This window comes from Suillus subalutaceus, assembly GCF_016647625.1.
Source record: "Suillus subalutaceus strain FC151 chromosome Unknown DFJ58scaffold_17, whole genome shotgun sequence".
Lineage (NCBI taxonomy): Eukaryota > Fungi > Basidiomycota > Agaricomycetes > Boletales > Suillaceae > Suillus > Suillus subalutaceus.
This window is the reverse complement of record NW_024540266.1, coordinates 406332-430229: the sequence shown is the minus strand read 5'-3', so window position 1 is coordinate 430229 and position 23898 is coordinate 406332. Positions and strand designations below refer to the sequence as shown.

The following is a 23898-nucleotide window of genomic DNA, read 5'->3' as shown; positions in this document are numbered from 1 at the left end:
ACTTGCCTGTCCTTCTATAACCATCTTTTATTAGCTCAAAGGGTCACAGGGCTCTACCCGTGGTGGTACAAAGCTAGTTCTATTTAATATTTAATAATCGTTTCCCATACCAATCCCTTTTATCATTTAATGTCTGGCCTCGCCGCCGAGTCTACTATCGTAGTCGAGTGTCTGACTTACCGTCATGTTCCCAGTGAGCCCCCTTCCTTGGATAACATCACTTTTCATCTCCGCCCTGGATCTCGAACAATCTTGGTTGGCGCCAATGGAGGCAAGTAGTAGTACCTTGCGGCCCTTGCCCCCTTACTGATCTCTTACGCAGCCGGAAAATCTACCCTCCTGCAGATCTTGGCGGGTAAAAGATTAGTAAACGATGCTGAGATACGTATCAAAGGCCTAGATGTCTTCAGAGATTCCCCGCCAGGCGTTACTTTTTTGGGCACGGAGTGGTCGGTGACTTCTTATTCTCATCACGACCGTGGTCCATCATCCAAGGTCTAATATTTGTCCTGTTCTCCAGGGCAATGAATCCAGTAGTCCGCAGTGATATCGTGGTATCCACCTTCTTGGACTCCGTGGGAGGATATAAATACAAGGACAGGAGAGACACACTTCTAGACATTCTAGATGTGGACTTAGACTGGCATATGCATGCAATTTCCGATGGAGAACGTCGTCGCATCCAACTTTGTATGGGCCTTATGGCACCATGGGATGTTCTTCTCTTAGATGAAGTACGTTACTTCATGCCGTATCCGTGAGGTTCAAGTTGTCTGAGCGACGCGTGTGCAGGTCACTGTTGACCTTGACGTCATGGTTCGTGATGAATTACTTACATTCCTCCGAGACGACAGTATTGCCCGTGGAGCTACCATTATTTGTGAGTCGGAAGTTTTGTAGTTCTTCAGCATTGATTAAATATTCACACAGATGCAACCCATATTTTTGACGGACTCAATTCATTCCCTACTCACGTCGCCCACATGCGTTTCGGTTCCTTTGCCACAGAACCTACTGCATGGCCATCAGGCTTTACCAACGGTCCTCAGACCCCCACATTATACAACACTGCTCTGCAGTGGCTTAGAGAAGACCGTGAATACCGCCGAGAACTTGAGAAACAGGGGCGAAAAAGTCGTGGTGCGAGAAATGAGGTTTGTTTTGATCCCACTCACTTAGCAACAACTCGATTAATTTATGAAACTTTAGACTGTCCCTTCAGACTCTGAGACGTTCTACAAGAAGTGGGTGTGATTTATTAATCCCTGACTATAATATTGAAGATCATTTAAAGATATGATTATGGCCATTAAGACACCACGCTGCCATAAGTTCTGTTGTGGACGACGCATCATTTGACAATTATATCCGCTTAGTTTCAACAACCTGTAGCAATAGCACTACAAGCCACACCTGTATTCAACATGCACCGCCTAAAATACAACGTTTCTATCCGGAGGATCGCTCACAACTGGACACGCATATTCGGATGAGCCTGATGTGTGAGGAAAATAAGACTGCAAGTCCCGGTAAGTATACCGTACGACTCCGTAGATGTGATTAGCACGAGAATTACAATCATATTCTTTGTCCTTGTCCAGTGTAATTTATGTACTACCCTATAGTCCCAGACTACAGAGGGCTTTACGCAAGTTGAGCTTGTGTTCAGCAGCAATGACCGCCACCTGCCTTATTTAGGCGGGTGCAATTGCAGCCCGCCAGCGGTTGAAGGTACAATACATCCTTCACACCTTTTTATGCAAGGTCTTGCCACTGTGGTTATTCGCCATTATAATGCCTGAAATCATAGACCTAACGGTCTCTTCCCCACCACAAGAGCCTATCGAGATATTGTCCGACGGGGAAATACCTATGGTCTCTCTCAACCAGGAAGATCCTTCCTCGCAAAAGTCAAAGCGGAAGCCACGAAAACGGAAAAAGTCCAAAGGCCCTATATGCGATGGTGTTAACAGCTCAAGAAACCAGTCTCTCGAGCGTCGAAGCACCGCAGAATCTCGCGCTGGAACTGTTTCTCGAAGGCGATCAGCGTCTCCAAAACGTCGCTCACCAGCTCCAGCACCTTCTGACCAGGAATTGTTCTTCTTTGACGCCACCCCTGCTCCCGTGGTTACAGAGGCTACGCAAAGTTCAAATTCCCAACCAGAGAGCTCCAAAAGTGCAGCAGACCGACTTCTACTACCCTCTCATGTGTCTATCTTGAGTGCTGGCGAGGATGGTGCAATACCGGTTGAAATTATTCCCCAACTACCATTGGATTCTGAGGAGGAAGATTATATTGAATATCTTGACTATGAAGATAGGAAGGTGTGCAGCCATCCGTCAGTAGTTATAATCACGATAAGTCGCTCATGTCTTTCGTAGGCACCCGGGCTTGTTCGATACTTCGATACGGAAGCGGAGGAGGCTGCTCACGCCAAAACATCACGTTTTGTATGCAAGAATTGCGGTGCAGAGGGCGAGCATAAGACATATGAATGTCCGATTCAAGTGGTCAGTTTTTTGAATGCCTCAGTCTAATGTTGCTCATTCTGCTTTGAAGTGTCTGACTTGTGGTGCTCGTGACGAACATTCAACACGGAGCTGTCCTATTAGCAAGACTTGCTATACTTGTGGGATGAAAGGTCATATTAACAAGGTGAAAATTTTTGTAATCTGTCTCACACCCAGTCTAATGGGGTTCAGACCTGCCCAAATCGTTTCTCGCGTTCAAGGCTCGCAGCAGATATAGTCGATTGTTGCGGCCGATGCGCATCGAAAGCTCATAAGATGAATGTAAGATAGCAGTTCATTTTTCAACGTTTTGCCGTTCATTTTCTAACTTCGACAAGGAATGTCCTACGCTTTGGAGAATATACCAGTACGTTACAGACGAGGATCGCGTGAAAATATTGCAGATCAGGGAAGAAAAAAAGAAACTTGGATTTGGAAAAGGAGGCGAGGGATACATTGCATCGGAGCTGTGTTGTTATAATTGTGGAAATACGGGACACTTGGGAGATGTATGTGTTCTTGCCAGTCCTGGCTCGTCTTCTGACAAAGTCTCACAGGATTGCGATGAGGTCGCTTTTGTCTTTGACATACCCGCTGAGCCCTCAGCTTTCAGCTCGCACAATATTATGTCTGGACCATTCTATGACCCGGTATCCGAGCCCGTTCTCATTCGCCGTGGGCCGCGAGAGTTGCAGAATGAAGAAGACAGACCTACCTTACGTGATGACTGGGGTATGGATGCACCTACAAATGTCGGAAAACAAGGGAAGAACAAAGACAAGGAAAAGATGGCGAAGAGGTTCAGAGATCAAGAAGATGATGACACAGGGGACTGGTTTAATAATCCCCGTAACATGAAGAACCGCGGGAATGACAAACCTGCGTCAAATGGCCGAAAGGCTCTAAAATTCGGCAGTTCGATGAAGGACGTCGGACGCCAGTTCATGCCACCCCCATCAGATTCACCTCGCAAAAGTCTTATTGATCGGTTAGGAGACAACCCTCACCGTGGTCCTCGACGGCGGAACGGTGACTACCACGGTCCATCAAAGGAACCAGAATCTTACCGCATACGTGGAGCGTCACATAATGTTAGAGACCGGGATGGTGAGTATTCTCGTAGAGACCCAGGTCGTGACCGAGAGCGGCAGCGACGAGATTCGCGAGAATGGGACAAGGACAGAGACAGAGACAGGGGACATGGACGGGGGAGCAGTGGACCCAGGTATAAAGGTGGTTACTATAGATGATTTCAACCCTAAAGTTGGCGGTTCGGGAGTGTGATGAAAAGAGCGGCCCGATGCATTTCCCGCTATCAGAGCTCTCACAGGAGACTCAGGGTACAGGGTGTCGGATTGTATACTAGGGTCGTCATCCCGCACATGCCAGTGAGGGACGGCGTCCCTGGTGAACAACCACTGGATCCTAGTAGTACTTAGCGCTTAGCTTTTAGTTACCCTCATCACGTTTGTCAATTGAGTTTCGTTGATATATCATGATCCAGTATATTGTACTGGTGCTCGCTTTGTTCCGACCTGCCCTCACTGGGTGAAGTTGGTTGTTAAGAGTTAGCAAGAACGTAAGACCATATGAAAGCAGATTGCCTTTCTTGAACCCTTGACACATAAACATGCTGAGTGCCAGTCTTGTTCCTTCCCCCACAATCGACCTTGGTCTTGCCAAAGGCAGGAGCGTTTCAACAAAGATCGCCCAAGCTGCAGACCCAGCACATCCCGAAGGATCCATCATAAGTCCAGCGACCCGCGCCACTCTCAACTTCCAGTATGCATCCCTGAGAAACATCAATCACTGTCCAACTGGCATGTACATCACTCCTTCTGTGGAGAGCATCCTGGTATGGGACGCCGTTCTCTTTGTGCACTAAGGTCAGCGTTCTCAATACCTACTGGTGCGCCGTCCGGTTTCATATTCTTGTCAGGATACTACCAGGATTCTGTGCTGAAGTTCACCGTATCGTTTCCCAATGACTATCCTGAACGACCCCCGACAGTGCGGTTCTTGACGGACATTTTCCATCCCCTTGTCGACCCCCGGACCGGAGCATACAGTCTTGCACCTCGGTTCCGTCCATGGAGGTTTGTGACGTTCTGCTATAGAGATTGACGAGGAGCTGATACGCACGTCCAGACCCAAAGAGCATCAGATACATCATATTCTACATTTCATCAAGAGCACGTTCAAGGAGCCTACTCTGGACAAGCTCCATGAGGAAGATGTCTTGAACAAAGAAGCTTTCAAGTGAGTTACAAACGTCCTGAGAGTTGCTTTTGCTGATAGTTTCGTAGGCTGTAAGTGATGACAAGCCTCGCCACTCTAGATAACAGTATTCATGTTGCACACAGCTATCGCGACAATCGAACGTCTTTTGCGACGTTAGCAAAGCAATCCGCAGAGCTATCTCAATCCCCCAGTGCTCTCTATGATACTTCAGGTTCAAAGAAGAACCACTCGTTACGGTTTACCCCTTTGAAACCAAACGAACTTGACGAAGTGCTCAGGGCCCTCTCTGTTCATACAGATTCAAAATGAGTGGTACATCATGAGCTACTATATGAAGTATGGTATACTAGTCATCCACACACCTATTGTACGCAAACTTACTACGGGGTCTAATAATATAGTCACATTAAGGCGTGATTTTTCGTGACAGTCGTATCATGGTTCGGACGCCACCCTGGAGTTTAGAACTCAAAGTGACGACAGGGTGTTTCATCTATCATCGCTGCTGCTATTAGTATCGTGGATACTGGGAAAATGCCGGAAATTATTCGCTTCGAATGGGGTATCCGTTCCCGTGTCATCGTCCTGCTAGCGTCAGTGAGACGTGTTCCAGCACACTAATTGGAACCTACCTCGGTCATTTTGCCAAAGTGCTTAGAGAGTTTCTCGATGACGAGACTGTATGGAAGGTGTTGTGTCAATTTCCTACAAAGGGTCATTAGCTCCATGAGGCGAATCTAATGATCACTGAAATTTGTCACCTTCGAGGCTGTACGTTTAAAGAATGACGTGCATCCAAAGTAGAGTCCAGGACGTTCGACGAGTGAGCACCTTCACTAAGGGACAGTCTAATTGAATATTCCTTATCAGAATTCCCGCGCCCAAAATTGCGTTCGTAGAGTTCAAACCTAGGGCGGGGGAAGTTAGTCGGCAAACGGATACAATGAATTAACCTACGTGATATGGGACTACAAAGAGAGTCCTTTATCAGTATACTTCCAAGCTCAGATATGAACTGAACTTACACAATAATCTAACTCGGGTATCCGCCTATTCGCAATTGGTAGGCCGGAGTGCAGCACGAGATTGACAAGCGTATGAATATGGCTTTCTTTGGTGAAATAAAGGGTCAAGGAACTGGCGCCATTGTTTCGTGCAGCCTCGAGGTCTTCTACGACTTTCCGAAGTAGTGGTAATGAAGTTAGGACGCCAATCTGCTCCCTGTACAAAGTTCAATTTTATACAAACGAGTCGTGGTTTATCAAGTCACACTTTTCATCAGCCTCAATGCCGTATTCCTGAGGCGCCACTAGATCAAATAGAGCTTTGGCACGCCCGTAAAGTTCATGCAACTTGCGATCTTGAGTCTGGCTCGGATCCTGGCCGTGGCCAGCGTTTTGGTCAAAGATCGAGAACAGGAACGTTCGGTGGTGCAGCGCACAATACTTGATGGTGTCGTAAAGCTCGGAGACCTGCAACATTAATAGGGATCAGTCACCAGGTGAGTGCACGTTACAAGGTGCTTACACGAGAGGGGTCAAACTTCTTTTGTTCGACATCGCAGAAATCTTCAAACAGTTTGTCCCAGCGTTCCCTAAACAACCAGGGTTCATCGTCGCAACACCTACAGATATTCGTAAACCTGACATTGTTCAAAGGTCGATCAATTTCCATACCATCGTTCCTGGATCGTGTCCACATCCATGGTCTCGAAATTCTTGTGCATGATTGCCCGGAAGGAGCTCAAAAGTTCAATAACCTCCTGTAATGATGTAGCGTGAGCATTCGACTCCCCTCTGGATGTGCAATATGTTGACAGACCTTGACAACTTCGACCGGCTCCTTTTTCATGCTCTTTGGCCATGTGAGCTCGGGACGCTTCTCAGGTTCACCGGGTCTCAACAATATCTTCAGGCGCTTCTTCACGTCGTCCATCAAGTCCTTGGCTGCATTAGAGTCATCTAGAAGGTCTTTACGGATGATCAATTCCGGAGGTGTTGTCCCTTGTGAGCTTAATCTGCCATCTTGAGAGGAGCGCGAGGAAAGGGAGCTGCTAGGAGTCGACGAAGAAGTGGAAAAACTCGAAGAGATGTTATCGACGAGTGCTGCAGCAAAAATCTCGGCGGATGCAATCACGCGGCGCTCAGAGGAGGTATAGATCTGGATTGTATTCAGAATACCTCCATCTCTATGAGCAACAAACGAACCTTGACATTCTGAAGAGCTTCCTTATCTAAATACAAAGGTCAGCGGTACCATTCTTCTTATTGTGATGTACTTACTCATGATGGTCAGATCCTTTTTCATATTCTCTCCAAGGTCACGAGATTGGTATCTTGCTGAATGCGTGAACTGTACCAAGAAATCCACATCAACATGAATGATACAAGCATACAGGAGTCGACACACCTCACCGCCCCATTTAAATACTAGTGTCAGCTTTGTTAACCTCCTTGCCTGACCAGCCTGTCTCTTCGAATACACAGGCTTTAGCTGCGCCTTAGTCCCAGGAAGATTAATCTTGTTGAAAAGCGCAGTATTGAGCTGCGTGAGCTTCGTCAAGTCATCGCCACTCGCGCCCAGAGCTTTTGCCTCCTCGACTGCTTGGGCGATAAGATTCAGTTGAGATGTCTCGCGAAGGATTATTTCCTCCTTCTCTCCATTTAGTAGCCGGACGAAAGGCTGCGTCCACACGTCACCGATAGGAAAATTGAATTTCAACTTCTGTTTGGGCGTACGGTCAGCGTGTCGGAAGACCGTTACATTTGCCTTGAGGATCCATGTTGGTGGCTGCCCCTTGGTTGTAGTGTCCGCTGAGGGTATCGGACGTTCTGGCGAGGATGACACATGAATGCAGAGGTTAGCCAAGATTTCGGCAGCCTTGTCTAAGTGGTGATAATCAGACACGAAGCCGACTAGACATGATCTTACATCGTCGCTTACCGTAATAACCCTCATTTCCCTTGACAAAGCTCCATCCATTGACATCGATAATCTGTGTTTTTTTGCCTCCTTCACATCGAAGCATGTCGAAGCCGCAAACGTTCTGACCAAATGCTTGACATATTTTCGCAGCGTACGTCTTCTCCTCCTCACTCAGGTGAGTAATAAACCTGATTTGTCCATGAGTGACGGGGGGTTACAAATTGCTGAGTGACAAACCGAATCTCCTTGCCTTCCGTGTTCCGGCGGACAACGCCATCAACCACAGGGGACTTCCGAGTTTCAGCGTGAAAGTAGTCCTTGCCGACTGTATAAACCTTGATATCCTCAGAGTTATCGACATCGATGAATTCCTCGTAGATATATGATCCATCCGTCCGCGGATGATTCAACAAAGGATCAAGATCACTTGACTTATTACCGACCTAGGAAGAGATGAGTCGAGGAATGTGTGAGAGGACCATTACACCAATACATACCTTCCTAAAGAGGCGGCGCCCTCCACCGCCCCGAAAATAGATATAAACGTTGTGGTCCTCACCGCTAACAGGTTTTTCCACGAAGGGTTTCTCCAGGACTTGCCCGTCAATGACAATGGCGTTCCCATCTTCGCGAAGTGAGACCTCAGGGGTCACTCTGAAGCCACCTAATGTGACGCCAAGCTTCTTTGACATCGCGTCTTTGAGTTCTGCATCAACTTGAGGACCACCATCGCGAGAAACTTCTAGTCGCTTGGGTGTTGGGACATGTAAATGGTCAAGAATAGCTCCAACCAGACGACGATCCCATAGTAAAGCCTGCGGTAAAAGGTCGTTGATGCAGAAGGGGTGACGGAGTTTGACGTAAGATATGGCCTTGTCCAGGGGGAAATCGGTGGAAAAGAAAGAGATGAGTACATCACAGCGGGGCCAGTTTTCGACATCTAACAGGAGCGTGAGTAGGCAGTGGCGGCATCAAGGAACGGCAAAAGAAGGGAGTGGGAAAATATAGTACACACCCTCGTCAAGGATAACCTTATCACCAAAAACCTTGACTTCAATAGCACCGTGGGCTCTTTCTACCAGTCGCGTGAGTATTTCTCTCATTGCCTTTGATCTGGCTTTGATATCCATTGCACAGATACCGAGGATGACAGGGGAGCGATTAGTATCGTGGAAGAGGGCCCGGTCATCGCTGGAAGCAATGGAAGAACGAGAGGAAGACCTTGTAACATTTGAGCTAGACCGTGGAGATTGACGTTCTGGGGAATTTAAAAAAGCTGAAATTCGAGATTGCCTGTCTCTGAACATGATAGATCAATAGATTGAAGATGGTATAGTGTATCGAATTCAAACAGTTAGGCTCTGTAGTCCTGTCAAATTATTTAAACTTCTGATACAAGAGCGTACACTGTGAAAACGATTGAGCAAACGTACCTGCAGGCAGACATGAGAACGGCACACGACTAGGTCAAAGTTTGAGGTTCTTCACCGATATCTAAACCTTAGCAGGAAATTTCACATTTAGAAATTCCCAATTGAGTTTCTTCTGAAAATCATGTAGACTTCAAGTTTGGATGAAAAGTGCTGGGAGGCAGATCTGCCACTCGCAAAAGGCACAGCTAGCGCGAGAGTGCATAAAATTATGAATTCATGGTATAGTCCAACTCGAACCACCATTTATATAAATGAAGGATTCATAAGAACCGTTCATTCACGATGTAATCGGAAGATGCGAGGCATATTTCGAGAAGAGCATTTGGCCTCAGTACTAGCATGATCAAATGCGAAGTCTGGAACTTGAAGTAAACTTTGCTGTATCAGTGTGCGTGACCCGGACGACCATTTGGAATTTAGTCAAAAGAGACCGCTTTTGAAATCGAATTCAAGTGCGTTATCATGTAGTCCTTCGCGGTCCCCGACATTCTCAGCCTCAGTATGTGACCATGGCCATCTAGTTCGCCCCACTATTTATCCTATACAGTAATATCCATCCTTTGGAAGCACCAAGGCTTTGATGATCCAGCCTGTCCAGTCTGTTGGACAAGTCCTATAAATGATTAGTGTCCTGTAAATCTGGTCTGAGGCCAAATTAACGCCGCTAATTTGCAGAGGTAACTGTCAGGTGCATAAAAAAAAGGTAGATGTGTAGCCCTGAGATATATTTATTTCACAATCTGTGTGAGATATTTTATTTAGAGCTAAGACTTAGTGCAGTGCAAGGCCCGGCTTGAAGCAGAACGTGGGCCGACCGATTTAGGGGTACTCATGTTTACGTAGGTAGTATCATTTAAAATTTTCACCTCTCAAAATTTGGCAACGCTGTCACCTGTGGGTGCCGACTCGGATCCATGTTCGTACATACTATGATCATTCCCGGTTATATGCAAAACTTTCAGTAAATCCTTTGTAACTCCTCAATCACATCACATCTTCTTTTGCAAATTTGCCCCATCATGTAGTATTCATATCTCCTCTGGTGTCGGAGCAAACCCCAGGGATAAAACTCAGGATCCCCCTCTAATCTGCAAAAGTATGGTCACATCTTGCCATGCCTCGGCACAGTTGACTTTCACTCTCCGCAGGCTTGAAACTTTGAAGTGTTGTGCATCGCGAAAGGCTCAAAAACGGTGGATACGGCAAATCATTGAGTATCATGGTTCATCTACTACTGACTATGATTTTGGTACTGGTGTTGCTGATAGCCATGCCCTGCATACCTGTGCTGAGTCTGCACCATATCACTAACTCGGAAATCTGCGCTACTGCGACTCGCCGGTGCAAAGTGAGGGTGCGAAATATGTGGAGGGTGAGGCTGAGGTGCAGGATGCTGCATTGGATAACGTGAGGGGGCATACCCAGGCGGGGGAAAATCTAGTATGTGTTCGTGTCTCGACATCGAGGGTTGAGGTGCAGGCTGAGGTTGGTATCCGAACTTCATCATGCTCCGGGTAAAATTTTGCGAATACCTTGGCAGGATCTTTGGGATCTGGGTGATTTGTGTTGGACCAAGGTTGCAAATTACCACTGCAACATCCAAGAAATTTATATTCTACTTGTACAAAACATCATTTCTAGGTACTCTGCATACACCTGAATTTTTTCGATGCCAGTTGAGCACGACGTTGAAGTGTTATAGTACAGTTCCTTCAGTTACTAGGCGCCAGATTTACCAAGATTGACGTAGAAGGTCCCATGGATTGTCTAGATCGGGCAGATGTCAGAAACGCCGAGACCCAGCTGGAGGAAAGGCAGGATAACACCGCATGTGTTGGAGGCATGGCTACAGAAGAGGAGAACGGCAACGAGATTGATGTAGATGGGTTAGTGTGTGTTGATGGGGGGGAGGCTGCTACGCTGAGACGGGGAAGAAGAGGTGCAAGTATATTTATGGGAGGCTGAGAGCTTATGCCCGTAGTGAGCACGGGTAACTTGTGTGGGGGAGGAGTTGATATCCGCGTCAATTAAGTTCCCAGTTTGTAGTATCAGAGGCGGTGATTGCGATATTGGTCGAGTTTCGAATACTATCATGGGCCTAGGGGTTGCCTGTGCGACCAAAGGAAATACAAAGGATCATTATCGGGTTGTGTTGCAATGGCCCTTTGGGAGGGCCGCTGTCACGGTGTATGGTAAGTATCATTCCGGTAATATGCACACGGTTGCAAATAAGTATGTGACGTAACACCATGAGGCAATTGTGCGTGATGACTCATGAGGCATTTTTTGGATAGTGTGCGATGAGGCATTTTGTGGATGGTGGTGGCGCACACATGCACTCAAGAGGCATATGATGAACCAGAAATGCCTCCACTATATAATGTGCTCGCAGAACCCACGCCCAATCTGGCATATCCTGTTCCCCCACCCCTCATCTTTTCTCCCAGTTCATCTAATCGCACCGAAGTTGCAAAACGCTATATTATTTGATGAGCGCACCGTCCAAAACCCATGTCACCACCATCTCTGTGTCTAATCTTCACTGTAGCAGGTATATATGACTGTCGTTATTTTTATTCTGCTGATGGTGACTTTGTCTCAGCTGTGTAAACACAATCAATGAAGTGCTCTTCTCTCTTTCTCCCCCTCCAACAAGGGTAGACGCATCCGTCGTCCACCAGTCGGTGACAGTCGAGCATGCTCTCGCAACACCCGGACACACCATACATCACATGCTTGAGGACGCTGGCTTTGATGTATCTGACCCAGATTCCAGTTCCTCCGAGCACACGCTTTCACAAGTAGCACAGGGGATGAGCACCGTGCTTTCTGGAAAACGTCGAAAGCATATACAACATTGTTCACTGTGTCAGGAGGCGGCCGCCATTTTACTCAATGACACCGTTTCACCACTCCTGCAGGGTAATACCGGCCACCTATATTCTAACAGCATTCCTCCAACGGATTGCTACTCGCTAGAGGACCCAGAATGGAGCTTAAACAAGGCAGGCGTCGATGACGTGGCGCATCTCGTCACCCTGTCCGTAGGTGGTATGACGTGCTCTTCATGCTCGGGTACCATTACCGAAATGGTTTCACAACTCCCTGGTATTTCCGAAGTAGTCGTTAACCTCTTGAATAACTCCGCCACAGTTACTGTTGCTCGAAAAGATCTAGTTGGCTCCGTGACCAAGACGATCGATGACTGTGGCTTCGAAGTTGACGTCATCAAGATCGAGCCCCTCATCCCATTGACATCAACAAATAACGCGACAACAACAGGTCCTCGGAAATTATCCCTTCGTGTCGACGGAATGTACTGCCAGTGCGTTAATATTATTGTGGTCGCATGCAGGCTTATTGATATCTACGAATTAGACATTGTCCAGCCAAAATCATGACTGCCTTAAACAAGCTCCAGCCCGATGTCACCATTATCAAACCGTTATCAGACCATCTGGATTCCGTAATAGAAGTCTCGTACATGCCATCGCCCCCAGACTTCACCATCCGCTCCATCACCTCCACCATTGTGTCTGTGGAACCGACGTCATACAGTGTGTCGATCCATCGTCCACCTACCCTCGAAGAACGTACGCATCGCATGCAGCGACGCGAACAACGAGTCTTGCTGCAACACCTGTTTTTCACGTTCATCATTACGATACCCACGTTCATCATCGGTGTCGTTTGCATGAGCCTTCTTCCCGCTGGCAATCACACGAAGCTATATTTAATGCAGCCCATGTGGAATGGAAACGCGTCCCGAATCGAGTGGGCACTTTTTTTCCTCGCAACCCCAGTATATTTTTATGGCGCTGGCACATTTCATCGTCGGAGTATCAAAGAAATTAGAGCTTTGTGGAGGAGAGGAAGCACGACTCCCATCATCAAGCGCTTCACTAGATTTGGAAGTATGAACCTTCTGGTGTGCACCGTGTTGCCCGCATTGTCACGTGATGATGACATAATGAGCAGGTCTCTACAGGAGTAACTGTGGCCTATTTATCATCGATCGTGGTTCTAGTCCTTGCGGCAACACAACCACCTTCGAGCGATGGTACAGGGCAGGAAACGACATATTTTGACTATGTCGTGTTCCTGACTATGTTTTTACTTACCGGTGAGTCCAACCCGCGCATTGCCTATCTTGCCTGCTCACCTACCGTAATCATTAGGCCGCTACCTGGAGGCATACAGTAAAGCGAGGACTGCAGACGCCATTACTGCACTTGGGTCACTCCGCCCTGCCGAAGCTCTTGTCTTGTCTACTTGCCCTGCTTCTGATTCTACGGCCCCCACGGTCGTTCCACGGAATGACCCTGAAAAGTGCGATGTAGCATGTGATAACGGTAGCCTTGTTGCATCTCCTGGGTTTAAGTTTGAGAAGGTACCTGTAGACCTCTTGGAGGTTGGCGATGTAGTGCGTGTGCAAAATGGTGCGACACCACCATCAGACGGTACAATCGTCTCTGGTACGGAGACATCCTTCGACGAAAGCTCTTTAACGGGCGAGGCTCGACTTATTAAGAAGAACATCGGGGACAAGGTTCTTCTTGGAACAATCAACAAGTCCAGGGCTGTAGATGTTCAAGTTGACGCTGTTGGCGGTGTCACATTGTTAGCCACCCAACTTTGATTCTAAAGATATTGTTTGTCTGACCTAGTTCTAAAGGCTGGATCAGATCGTGCAGATCGTGCGCGAGGGCCAAACTCGTAGGGCACCCATTGAACGTGTCGCAGACCATATCACAGGCGTTTTTGTCCCGATCGTCACTTTACTGGCGATCGTTACATGGTTGATATGGCTTGCCTTGGGTGTTAGCGGTGCCATCCCTAGGAGCTACTTAGATATAAGTGTAGGCGGATGGAGTGAGTTTCTTTCAAACGATCACTGAACTTCGAACTGACATCAGCTCTGTAGTTATGTGGTCTCTCGAGTTTGCAATCGCAGTATTCGTCGTGGCATGCCCTTGCGGCATTGGCCTCGCAGCACCTACCGCTCTTCTTGTGGGATCCGGCCTCGCAGCAAAACATGGAATCTTGGCCCGCGGAGGCGGCGAGGCTTTCCAAGAAATGGCCCAACTCGACATCGTCGTATTCGATAAGACCGGAACACTTACCGAGGGTGGCGAGCCCCGAGTGTCTGATGCCGAGATCCTGCTGTCGTCGGTGCCTGAGAAGACGCTTCTCGGAATTGCCGCGGAGTTAGAATCTGCATCCTCTCACCCACTCGCGAATGCAATTAGGCAGTATGCGGGGAAGCATGGTGCCGTGTCTGTTACTGGCAACGCGTTCGACGAAATCGCTGGTAAAGGCGTCAAAGCGGATTTTGACGAAATGCGTTGCAAGGCGATAGTAGGAAACGAGGCCCTGATGCAAGACCATGATGTACTGCTTTCTCCAGACGTTCTCCAAGTGCTCGAGAGGTGGAAATCTGAGGCGAAGAGTATCGTCCTCCTCGCGGTTACGGTCGCAGACTTGGACAACCGATTCGTTGTTGCAGCGATATTCGCTGTGTCGGATCCCATCAGGAAGGAAGCTACTGGTGTTATACGGCATTTGCAGGAGCAGGGCATTGGGACATGGATGATATCAGGGGACAACGAGACTACGGCTAAAGCAGTCGCGAAATCCGTGGGCATTCCTGAAATGAATGTCATCGCTGGAGTTTTGCCTCAACAAAAGGTCTGTTGTTATCCTCATCCTTTTCCTTCTCGCATGATCTGATTTATTTCGCAGGCGGAAAAAATCGAGTGGCTGCAGCGTAATGGTGCCAAACGTCCTTCCCCACGATGGCAACGTATGTTGAGCAGGTCAACGTCAAATGAGCGTTGTGTCGTCGCAATGGTTGGGGACGGTATTAATGACGCACCTGTGAGTTCTCTATGCATGTCTTCGTTTGGTGTTTTGGATTGACTGTGGCGTTAGGCACTGGCTGTTAGCGACATAGGAATAGCTATCGGATGTGGAAGTAAGCTCTCATGTTCATCTCCCCGCTAATAGAGCACATACTAACCAAGTTCGATGACAGGCGACATCGCATTATCTAGCGCTTCGTTCATTCTCTTATACTCTAACCTCAAGACTTTACTCACACTGAGCGACTTGTCGAGAAAAGTGTTTAATCGTGTCAAGATAAACTTTGTAAGTTTCACCTCACTCTTTGCACCACCTCTCGCCATTAACATATTTTGTAGGTATGGGCGTTTATGTATAATTTGATCGCTGTCCCCATCGCTGCTGGCGTCATATACCCTGTCGGACACGCGCGTTTGGCTCCTGTATGGGCGTCATTGGCCATGGCATCATCGTATGTATCTCCTGACTAGGTATGACCTAAACTGATGTGTTATCCTAGCTCTGTATCTGTGGTTTGTTCCTCCCTCGCGCTCAAGCTGTATAGAGAGCCCAAGATACAGCTTTGACAAGTCCAATCCAATCTTGCCTGCAGTCAACCCATTTATTTGTATCCTTATATCTCATTCCCCTTACTACCTAGTGTGTTTTCTAGTTTACTCTATGCCAGAAATCAATTTGTTCTGCGTTGCGAGAACCGACTTTTCTTCATAATGACATGCTGACCTACTTGTGCGGCAGCAGTCTCCCCGTGCCTTCGGTTTGCAAAATACCGACATCACCAACAGTCCAAAACTGATCACAAGTGTCATCGGATTCAGACTATTCGAAAGTATACCTAATCGCACAGCCGACGCTCTCAAAGATGTCATGAAAGTCAAGCGACATTTATGACATCAGAGAGTGTCTCCGTGCGAAGTTGGCAATAAGACCAAAATCGTTTACGACATGTGGGTCTCCATGAAGGAACACTGGAAAGTAGGGGGAGGTAATGATGATGAGCGAAGTAGTATCCAAAACTTGAATCGAACATGACTCGACTATTATTTCAGGTGCTGAGGTAGGAGAAATGTACACGATTTCACAACACTCGGCATGATAAATCAGTAATTGTTTTGGAACGGAATGCTTGTGAGATGTGTGACTAAACTAGTATGCTGATCATAATTCGTGAGCATGTCTGCGCCGATCGTACATAATATGCGCACCAAATATGCAAAGACATGGTCTCTATTCGCAGTAGATGTGAAATTGAAGTGCGAATGTTGGATAGAGTCAAAGACTCAAAGTAACGTTGAGGCAGTTAACCCATAATGGACGACAGCGTTGACTTGTGCGAGCACTGAACGGAGCTGGATATCGAGGAAATTTTCGCCGGGTCCCAGATGTTTGATTCCGAAGCGCTTGCCTAGTATGCGCCCGAGGCTCACAGGTATGGTGAGGGTCGCCAACCAGCCAACGTTATGCACTTTCTGACTGAACGGGTATCTCCGAGCTCAGTACCTGGCGTTTGCCGAGAGTCCGAGACCTTCTAAGCCTAAACTTGCGAGATCATGTCATCATCACCATATGTACGGCCGTTAATCGCAGTTCGTATGCAAAGAAATACATGATTGTATGATGGACTACAGGTAAGAAATGCAAAGATATATGATGCAAGATGCAGAGGCAAAAAAATCAGTAGATGTAAGATGAGTCCATCTCGAGAGCAAGCACCGACTACACGTAGAATCTGAAAGTTAAGAGAGTCAGAATGTAGAGACATGCAAGGTGAAAGGCACTCACTTCTTGTTGATCTGGTAGAGTAACAAACTGATGTTGACTTTTGCCAGTCCATTGAATAAGGAAAGGGAAGCTTGGTTCTCGAACTGAGCTTGCAACAAGTCTTCCATACGCAGATCGGTAGAAGCTATCCGATTGGTGATCCCCAGCGTGTTATTGAACACTTCCATAGTGAAAATGCCAGGTTTGTTTGAAGAAATGATGATGTCGATTTTATCAAACTGACGGGGAGAGAATTGATCGATGGAGAGTAATATACCCTTCTCGTACAAATCCCTCGCACTGTATTTGAAAGATCCAAACTGGGGATTTTTCCCCGACTTCTGCAAGTCGCGCAGGTGAAAGTACTGCTTTGTGAACGGCAGAACAAAACGCTTCTTCCTATTCAAGAGTTTAGCGTAATGTAGGGCACAAACACAATTCATCTTTACCCTTTGCCTCGCTGCATGGTCGCCATCGCGGCTTCAACGTAATTGTGATAGCTGTCGATCTGCTCTTCAAAATACTTCTTCCGTTCGGAAAGGTGCTTCAGGGCGTCTACCATGCTATCCATCTCCTGTTGACGTTGTAACCGCTTGCGGTGCTTGCTGCGGACATCGCTGGCAATGGCATTCAGAATGCCCTGGAATCCGTCGTTGCGCGTAATCTTCCCTTGTTTCTCGAGTTCAAGAAGGAAGAAAATGGCATGAGCTTTGACTTCTTTGAATGACAAACTTTCATAAAAATTTAGTCAAGCAATGTCTTCCATACTTCTCGTTTTAACTCACGATCGAATATCCTCTAGCCTATATGCAGACTCGCCTGCGGATGTTGAAGGCATACGCCGTGGCATTGGTTCGTTATCCATTTCGACCAAGATGTTCTCCCAGCGAAGCTCATCGTCATCGCTCACAGGACGCATCAAAGATTCGACAAGATCTTGCGCAGGTTGGACGCGTAAGATTGCAAGCACGCCACGCTTTGCTTGTACCCAGAGTGCTTTCTCGTCAGCTTGTGGATCTGCATTCTCGTCAACAAGCGTCGTCGATATCGAGTATTCCAGGCTTACCTCGGACATGAGCAAACCTGTTCGTCAACTCCAGGGTAACCGCACGATCTCTGGCATCCTTTAGCTCATCATTATCAAGATGAGGTACACCATCCAGCTCGTGCAGAATAACACGCAAGGCATCGTGTCGATCAGGGGACTTGCAGTATATTCTTCAGCATCACAGCATTCTTCTTGATTGAATGCACCCACCAGTTTCTCTTGATATTGCGAGAGCAGGACATGCATACCGTACACCTCGTTCGGAGAGATGTAAATAGGCTTTGGTTGTACTGTAGCATCCAAGAACTCGTGAGCATGGTAATGGCTTTCAGCATCAGGGACATCCGCAACCGCTGATTATCAAAGGGGATGAATACCAGACACCCTAAACACAATAAGAAAATAACTTACTTCGCACTAGCCAATTGGTCATCTGCATGATCAACGTGCGCACGCACTCGTTAATGGGCACATAATTAGGCTGATCATCATTGAACTCAGAGCCTGATGCAACCTGCGTCAAGACCTTGGAGATCTGAGCGAGATTCTTCCTAGTTGCAATATCTACCGATGCGACCATATCAAAGTTTTCAGGCGATCTGCAAATCTGGGTGATGAGCACCTGTTACAGAGTCCGAAGATGAAAACATACAAGATGGCGGGGTTCAAGTACCGGTAATATACCAGCCTGCCAATGCAGGCTGCGTACACTTCATCAGGCGCTCCAGGGAACTTTTCCTTCAACTGAATAAACGTTTCGCGGGCCATGAATCGCACGCTGTAGGGCATCCTGCGAGTGGACTCAAATATGGATGCGGCAAAGGCTTCAGTCCACCACTGAAGTTTCTGGAGATCTGTGAACCTATCATAATAAGCACCAACACTTCAAGAAGAAATAAACACGTGCGTCTGATGTACTCAGCCCGAGTATCAGGATCCTTCAAAGCCTCGTAAAATGGAACATCTTTGGGCTTCGTGCTTGCGATTCCAGATCGCATTTCCTCCACATTTATTCGTGATCGGTGGATCTAGACAAGGTGAAACGTCGTCATACAAGAAGCACAAGAACACTCACCACCGTAGGATCAGGTTCCAGGTCAAGATCAACAGCCTCCAGGAGCTCGCGAATGATCCCCTGCAGCGTTTCACGGATGTACGTGACCTGTCGTGGGCGGACGTACTGCACTGCTATGTTGATATACATCGGGTGTCCGCGTACGACATCCGAAATTGACGGCGCAGCCAGGATTTCCTCGCGGATCGAAAGCTGAAATAGCTGCATCAATAACCAGACGCCACAAATTGCGTGAGGTGCACCTGGAATAATTTCAAGAAGAGATAATCCTCCCTTCGGTCCTGACCATACCCAAACAACGTAAGCACGACCCGCTCTGTCAACCGCCTATGCTTCTCCGCTGTCTCGTCAGAAAGCTGAACGAAGAGTCCACAAAGATACTCTGCTCTCGTCTGCAAGAGATAGAATAGCTGCTGGTACAGTTCAAGCTTCTTCTTCGCTGCATGGTCAAGAGTATTCGGTCCGGCAAAGGGGTCTCCATGTGCAGCAAGGATAGACGCCCTAGTAGCATGAGCAGCAGCGCTGTCCGCACCGTACTTTTTCCGCGCCTTGATAAGCTCCTCGAACGACTTCACGTTCTGCACGACAAGAGCGATCTTCACGTCCAGATCACTGACATCACTCTCCAGAGCCTGGTTTTCACGAATACCCTCCACTACGCGCTTCCTCAGCCGCTCCACCTTGATCTCATCCTGGAAGTCCGACTCCGAATCGTCCAACAAATGCACGAAGTTCTTGATCGTTCCGACCGTGACGTTCTTGCCGAGCGTGAGTTGCCTGTACTGCTCCCTAGTCTCCTTCGCCCTAAAGAGCGACTGGATCTTGACAACCTTATCAAGATTCGTGCGATAATACTGAATCTTCGCACGGAATTTCTTCCGCTGGAGCACTCCACGGAACAGGGCCTGCAACATCGTCGCTGCAGGTTGACTCCGCCGCAAATGGTCTCGCCATGCATGATAGTCCCTCCTGACGAGGTACCCCCGCGCCACCGCCTGAAACCCGTTCACATCCGGAGCAACAAACTCTAGTTCTTTCTGCTGTTCACGGTGGCGGTTTCGCATGATTGCAGCTCGTGCAAGAGCCTGGAACCCTCCAACACTCGCTACGACCTTCAGCTCGCAGAGGGCCTTTGCAACATTGTGGTGCCGCTGTCTAGCCAGGCTTGCGCGGGCACGCGCTTGCAGACCGATAAGCATGGGAGTCGCGCGCCGCAAACCTCGGATGAGCTGAAGAAGACGTTTGCGTGCGAGATAAGTCCGCACGGCTGCCTGTATGCGCACAACAGTTGCGGACACATCATCCAGCTTGGCGAGTTGCGTCCGTATGCGTCTCCGCACAAGAACACCGCGGCACTGTGCCTGCAGATCCACGATGGTCTCCTCCATTGCATCCAGTTTTCTGAGCTTTCTCGCAAGCGCCTGTCGAAGGAGGAAGCCACGCGCAGCAGCTTGGACATTCACCACAGACAATGCTACCTCCGCACGCGCGAACGTCTTCGCCACTTCGTTGTGGTTCCGCTTCACGATTTTGGCGCGTGCAGTTGATTGCATCTTCACTACGACCGCACGGGCGCTCCTCAGGGCTGCCTTCAGCTTCTCGAATCGTCGACGTACGAGGACGCCACGAATCTGGGCCTGGGTCTTGACTATGTATTGAGAGACTGCTTTAATGCGAGCGATGTATGCTCTCCAACGCCGACGGACAAGTACGCCGCGGACAGCAGCCTGTAAACGAATAGCCCAGGGTGTCATATCACGCGTCTGCTGACGGGAGACGGAAACGGTGCGTCGGGCGAGAGCACCACGGAGATGTGCTTGCAGACGAGGCACGTATCGTTCGGTCAGACGTAAACGGACGCGTTGTGTCGCTTGTGCCTTGCGGACCAGAAAGCCACGGGCTAGGCATTGAACCGAACGTATCGAGTCCTCGTTCTCCAAGAGCAGACGATCGCGCCCTATGAGTGAAATTCAGCCTATTGATAGATATTGGGAAAGAAAACAAAGTAGGACGCACGTTCCTCCTCGCTTTCCTCTGGCTCAGGCGGTGGTGGATCAGGCTCCTCGTTGATTTCCTTTGCCAGTTCCCTGCCAACATTACCGAAGTTGGGCATCAGAATACCTGCGTCGGTGAGACCTTTCTGCGTCTTCTGCAACTGGTCATCGGAAAATTGAAGTTGGCCGAGAAGATCTCCGATACATTCGGCGAGACCACGACGGGCGAGGAGGTGACTATAAGGTATTAGCGAATTTGAACGTTTGCCGATCGGGAGATGCTCACCTAAGTGCGTGAATGCAGTAAATGACCTTGGGAAAGTTTTTCTTCTCGTATAGATCGGTCAATTCAAATATGAATCCCTTATACAAATTGTTATCCGTCATACCTGATGTAGAGGCATGGCGACATACCTCGGGCAATCCTACTTCCCTAACAAAAACAAAGAAATGATTGATATTATCCGAGTGGCGGAAATTTAACTTTCGGGCCTGTAAACAATCGGAGTTCAAGCTCGATCACACGATCTTAGAATGCCAGCGCACCTCGTAAATTCTGAACCCTCCTTCTCCCTTGAAAACCCTGACAAGCCGGGCTAGCACAACACCATTCCTCATTCCTTCCTCCATCTCCACCACCCCAAAGCCTAGCTCTTCCCCAAGGCAACCCTCGATCCACTGTTGCGCCTCTCCTACATGGCACAGATATTCATACGCTTGTAGTAAATGTCTTTGCGTATCGGCCCATAGGCCTCTCGTCAAGCGAGAGGAAGGGAGGGTTGTCGGTGCAGTCGGGCTCGCTGTTTGATCTCGCGAGAGACGCAATCGCCCCGGAATTCCAGTAACATCGGAGGCGTTTGTCATCCCTGCTACAAGTTCTTCTGTGATAGGTGACGCTGGAGGCTCATACCTGGAATTACGACGTGCTCGTCGCGACACCAGCTGTGAATCATCCACGGGAACAGGAGTGTGCTCAGGCTGTGGTGGAGGATTGGGTTTCTGCTCATCAACCCAGTCATCACCAGCATCCCCACTCGCGATACGGGGCAGATGGCGTCCTAGTTTGTGCCCAGCAATTTGTCCATATGTTGATGACTTCTTGTTTGACATGTATGAGGAGCGGTATGGGGCCGGGGACATCACAGAAGAGGTTGATGGGATCGATGTGGTAGAAGAACTAGGAGTATGTGGAGGGGTCGAAGGAGATGTGGATGTGAAGGAATTCTGAGTGGATGCGAATGAAGACGTAGGGGTATGCGTAGGAGAGGGGGACGGGCGTTCAGAAGAATTAAGACGCAAAGTGTATTCCGCAACCCGAGTGGTAATGTCAGGGGCACGGGAAGTGCGGTCCACGATTGGCAGGACGGTTGAGGAGATGTTCTCAGTGGAACGGGATGTAGAATCAGAAGAACGCGAATCAAATCGGGATGTATATGCAGATATCCTGGAGGAAAGATCTGGCAACTTGGATGTGAGGCCTGGAAGGTTATGGTCGGACACTCGTGAAACACGACTTGGAAGTCGTAAGGTATGGTCGGTAAGATCCTGGCTAGCAGAGATGCGACCGGGCAAGGGCTCCTTTTCTGGGAAGGGAAAGGATGAGGACTGTGAACCATAGAGCGACGTAGGGCGGCGGCGGATAATGGTAGGTGTTGCAGGTGTGAACAAAGGCTTTGAGGGACTGGACGGAGTGTTGATCACCGTCGATGTGAATGGGTCAGCTATCCGTGATACTGGATCATGGGCAGCAGAATCTAGGGTGTTGCTGTCTATGGTATTTGGTCTCTGCATGGGTGGGGAGGGGGGATCAAGGGATATGGGTGCAGGTACATGATGATCAGCAAGTTCCTTGATGTCAGATAATGATGAAGAATGAAGAGATGCTGCAGTTGGGAGACGTATACGATGATGAGTCGGGGTCGAAACCGAGTTAGTAGACGGGTCAGGGTTCTCGACAGATATTCCAGTAGTGTTCGGGGACAAGGGAGTTGCTACTATGTGTGGTGGAAGGGATGCAGAGAAAGTATGACGTTTGACATAAGTTGAAGTGCGTTGCAAACTGGAATCTGTGAATGAGGATGAACTAGAAATAGTAGATATGCTATCACTGTGACCCAGGCTAGAACGACTGGATGTAGTTTCGATTTGCTTTGTTGGACTGACCGACCTGCGTCCGTCAAGTACAGCCTCTACGCGTGCGCGCTCTTCCCATTTGTCGCGTACAGTGTCAAGACTGGTACCCGGTCGATGTGAAGGTGTCCATCGTCTAGTAGCAGGAACCACGGGTGGACTAGAACCAGTTGTATTTGGGCTCACGAGGGATGTTGGGCGCGATGAGATGGACGAATTTCGCGAAAGAGAATTCGTTGATGAACGAGAGGCAGTACGCTGGAGCAGACGAGTCTGGTACGCGAAAGCATCTCGTTGCTTGGACGGCGACGACGGAGGAGTATTGGTGGTCGACGGAGGAGTATCGGTGGTCGACGGTAGCATATTTGGTTTGTCCATGTCGTGTCAGAGATCATAAAGTCGTCAGTACAACGCGCCGCTCCAGCCTAGTAGTAGCAGGTCACTGCCGACCCAAGAATAGCTGATGTAATGAACATGATCTTCACAACTGGTTCAAACCTTCTTTCTTTGTACTGTTACATGCATACAGGTACTTGTTATATATGTGCTAGTATACCGGGTAGCTTTTAGGACTACTAGTAGCATGACACCTGACGAGCTTTAACCACAAATCCACTGGCAATCATGATAGTCCGACTAGATATCTTGCCGCCTAAGCAAGTCGACGATCTGTATCATATTAAAGCTACTAGAGTGTGGCACCTCGCCGGTTGCCTAACTCATGGCCAGGATAGTTGGCGGTCAGGCGCGGCATGCCTTGTGATACGCGTCCAATGTCTGAAGATTTATCTATGACGACTCGGAGGTTTAATTAAACACCAGTGCATGATCTTGTCGAATAATTTCTCATATGACTTTTAGCCTTTCGCTGTTTTTATAAAGTTGAATTCTGAGTCGAGCCTACCAATTAATTAATCG

At 48.3% G+C, this 23898-nt stretch overlaps 6 protein-coding genes across 6 annotated transcripts; 4 read left to right on the top strand and 2 right to left on the bottom strand.

Annotated features, from left to right (window-relative positions):
- The first annotated feature begins 5 nt into the window (after window positions 1-5).
- DFJ58DRAFT_770042 (P-loop containing nucleoside triphosphate hydrolase protein) lies at window positions 6-1595 on the top strand. The gene is made up of 7 exons (XM_041389053.1): window positions 6-271; window positions 323-449; window positions 521-734; window positions 793-880; window positions 931-1154; window positions 1210-1244; window positions 1295-1595. The coding sequence occupies exons 1-7, from the start codon at window positions 130-132 to the stop codon at window positions 1311-1313; spliced, it is 849 nt and encodes a 282-aa protein (XP_041247841.1). The 5' UTR covers window positions 6-129; the 3' UTR covers window positions 1314-1595.
- A 136-nt stretch (window positions 1596-1731) lies between these two features.
- On the top strand, window positions 1732-4032 carry DFJ58DRAFT_143589 (uncharacterized protein). Its single transcript, XM_041378863.1, has 6 exons — window positions 1732-2325; window positions 2383-2511; window positions 2561-2656; window positions 2704-2793; window positions 2850-3020; window positions 3069-4032. Exons 1-6 carry the CDS (start codon window positions 1795-1797, stop codon window positions 3759-3761), a joined length of 1710 nt encoding a protein of 569 aa, XP_041247840.1. The 5' UTR covers window positions 1732-1794; the 3' UTR covers window positions 3762-4032.
- A 109-nt stretch (window positions 4033-4141) lies between these two features.
- DFJ58DRAFT_714602 (UBC-like protein) lies at window positions 4142-5061 on the top strand (the record flags this gene model as incomplete). The annotated part of the gene is made up of 4 exons (XM_041384042.1): window positions 4142-4387; window positions 4462-4607; window positions 4660-4770; window positions 4875-5061. The coding sequence occupies 4 exons, from the start codon at window positions 4142-4144 to the stop codon at window positions 5059-5061; spliced, it is 690 nt and encodes a 229-aa protein (XP_041247839.1).
- Window positions 5062-5241: 180 nt separating this feature from the next.
- On the bottom strand, window positions 5242-8807 carry DFJ58DRAFT_654821 (histidine phosphatase superfamily-domain-containing protein; the record flags this gene model as incomplete). The annotated part of the gene is made up of 16 exons (XM_041381820.1): window positions 5242-5337; window positions 5385-5457; window positions 5514-5660; window positions 5689-5705; window positions 5778-5973; window positions 6025-6224; window positions 6280-6376; window positions 6429-6514; window positions 6574-6912; window positions 6960-6985; window positions 7035-7104; window positions 7162-7637; window positions 7696-7865; window positions 7915-8120; window positions 8175-8617; window positions 8693-8807. 16 exons carry the CDS (start codon window positions 8805-8807, stop codon window positions 5242-5244), a joined length of 2757 nt encoding a protein of 918 aa, XP_041247838.1.
- Window positions 8808-11443: 2636 nt separating this feature from the next.
- On the top strand, window positions 11444-15538 carry DFJ58DRAFT_862675 (heavy metal translocatin; the record flags this gene model as incomplete). The annotated part of the gene is made up of 12 exons (XM_041394077.1): window positions 11444-11661; window positions 11713-12435; window positions 12489-13038; window positions 13089-13233; window positions 13289-13730; window positions 13786-13982; window positions 14035-14798; window positions 14853-14987; window positions 15042-15084; window positions 15145-15257; window positions 15311-15423; window positions 15472-15538. The coding sequence occupies exons 1-12, from the start codon at window positions 11600-11602 to the stop codon at window positions 15536-15538; spliced, it is 3354 nt and encodes a 1117-aa protein (XP_041247837.1). The 5' UTR covers window positions 11444-11599.
- A 993-nt stretch (window positions 15539-16531) lies between these two features.
- On the bottom strand, window positions 16532-23443 carry DFJ58DRAFT_770016 (ras GTPase-activating protein). The gene is made up of 15 exons (XM_041389052.1): window positions 21397-23443; window positions 21265-21342; window positions 21137-21213; window positions 20873-21087; window positions 19099-20813; window positions 18857-19048; window positions 18689-18809; window positions 18434-18635; window positions 18193-18380; window positions 17992-18134; window positions 17800-17938; window positions 17519-17750; window positions 17183-17464; window positions 16755-17132; window positions 16532-16701 (listed from the first exon to the last, which is right to left on the bottom strand). The coding sequence occupies exons 1-15, from the start codon at window positions 23356-23358 to the stop codon at window positions 16689-16691; spliced, it is 5937 nt and encodes a 1978-aa protein (XP_041247836.1). The 5' UTR covers window positions 23359-23443; the 3' UTR covers window positions 16532-16688.
- Between the last annotated feature and the right edge of the window lie 455 nt (window positions 23444-23898).

Bases quoted from the DNA above. Each gene is read 5' to 3' on its own strand.
- DFJ58DRAFT_770042 (XM_041389053.1), top strand. From the start codon at position 130: ATGTCTGGCCTCGCCGCCGAGTCTACTATCGTAGTCGAGTGTCTGACT. The intron at 735-792 runs GTACGTTACTTC...ACGCGTGTGCAG, and splicing joins ATGTTCTTCTCTTAGATGAA to GTCACTGTTGACCTTGACGT. The intron at 881-930 runs GTGAGTCGGAAG...ATATTCACACAG, and splicing joins CCGTGGAGCTACCATTATTT to ATGCAACCCATATTTTTGAC.
- DFJ58DRAFT_143589 (XM_041378863.1), top strand. From the start codon at position 1,795: ATGCCTGAAATCATAGACCTAACGGTCTCTTCCCCACCACAAGAGCCT. The intron at 2,512-2,560 runs GTCAGTTTTTTG...TCTGCTTTGAAG, and splicing joins ATGAATGTCCGATTCAAGTG to TGTCTGACTTGTGGTGCTCG. The intron at 3,021-3,068 runs GTATGTGTTCTT...AAAGTCTCACAG, and splicing joins ATACGGGACACTTGGGAGAT to GATTGCGATGAGGTCGCTTT.
- DFJ58DRAFT_770016 (XM_041389052.1), bottom strand. From the start codon at position 23,358: ATGGACAAACCAAATATGCTACCGTCGACCACCGATACTCCTCCGTCG. The intron at 20,814-20,872 runs GTGCGTCCTACT...TTTCACTCATAG, and splicing joins AGAGGAAAGCGAGGAGGAAC to GGCGCGATCGTCTGCTCTTG. The intron at 18,636-18,688 runs GCACGTGTTTAT...ATAGGTTCACAG, and splicing joins TCGGGCTGAGTACATCAGAC to ATCTCCAGAAACTTCAGTGG.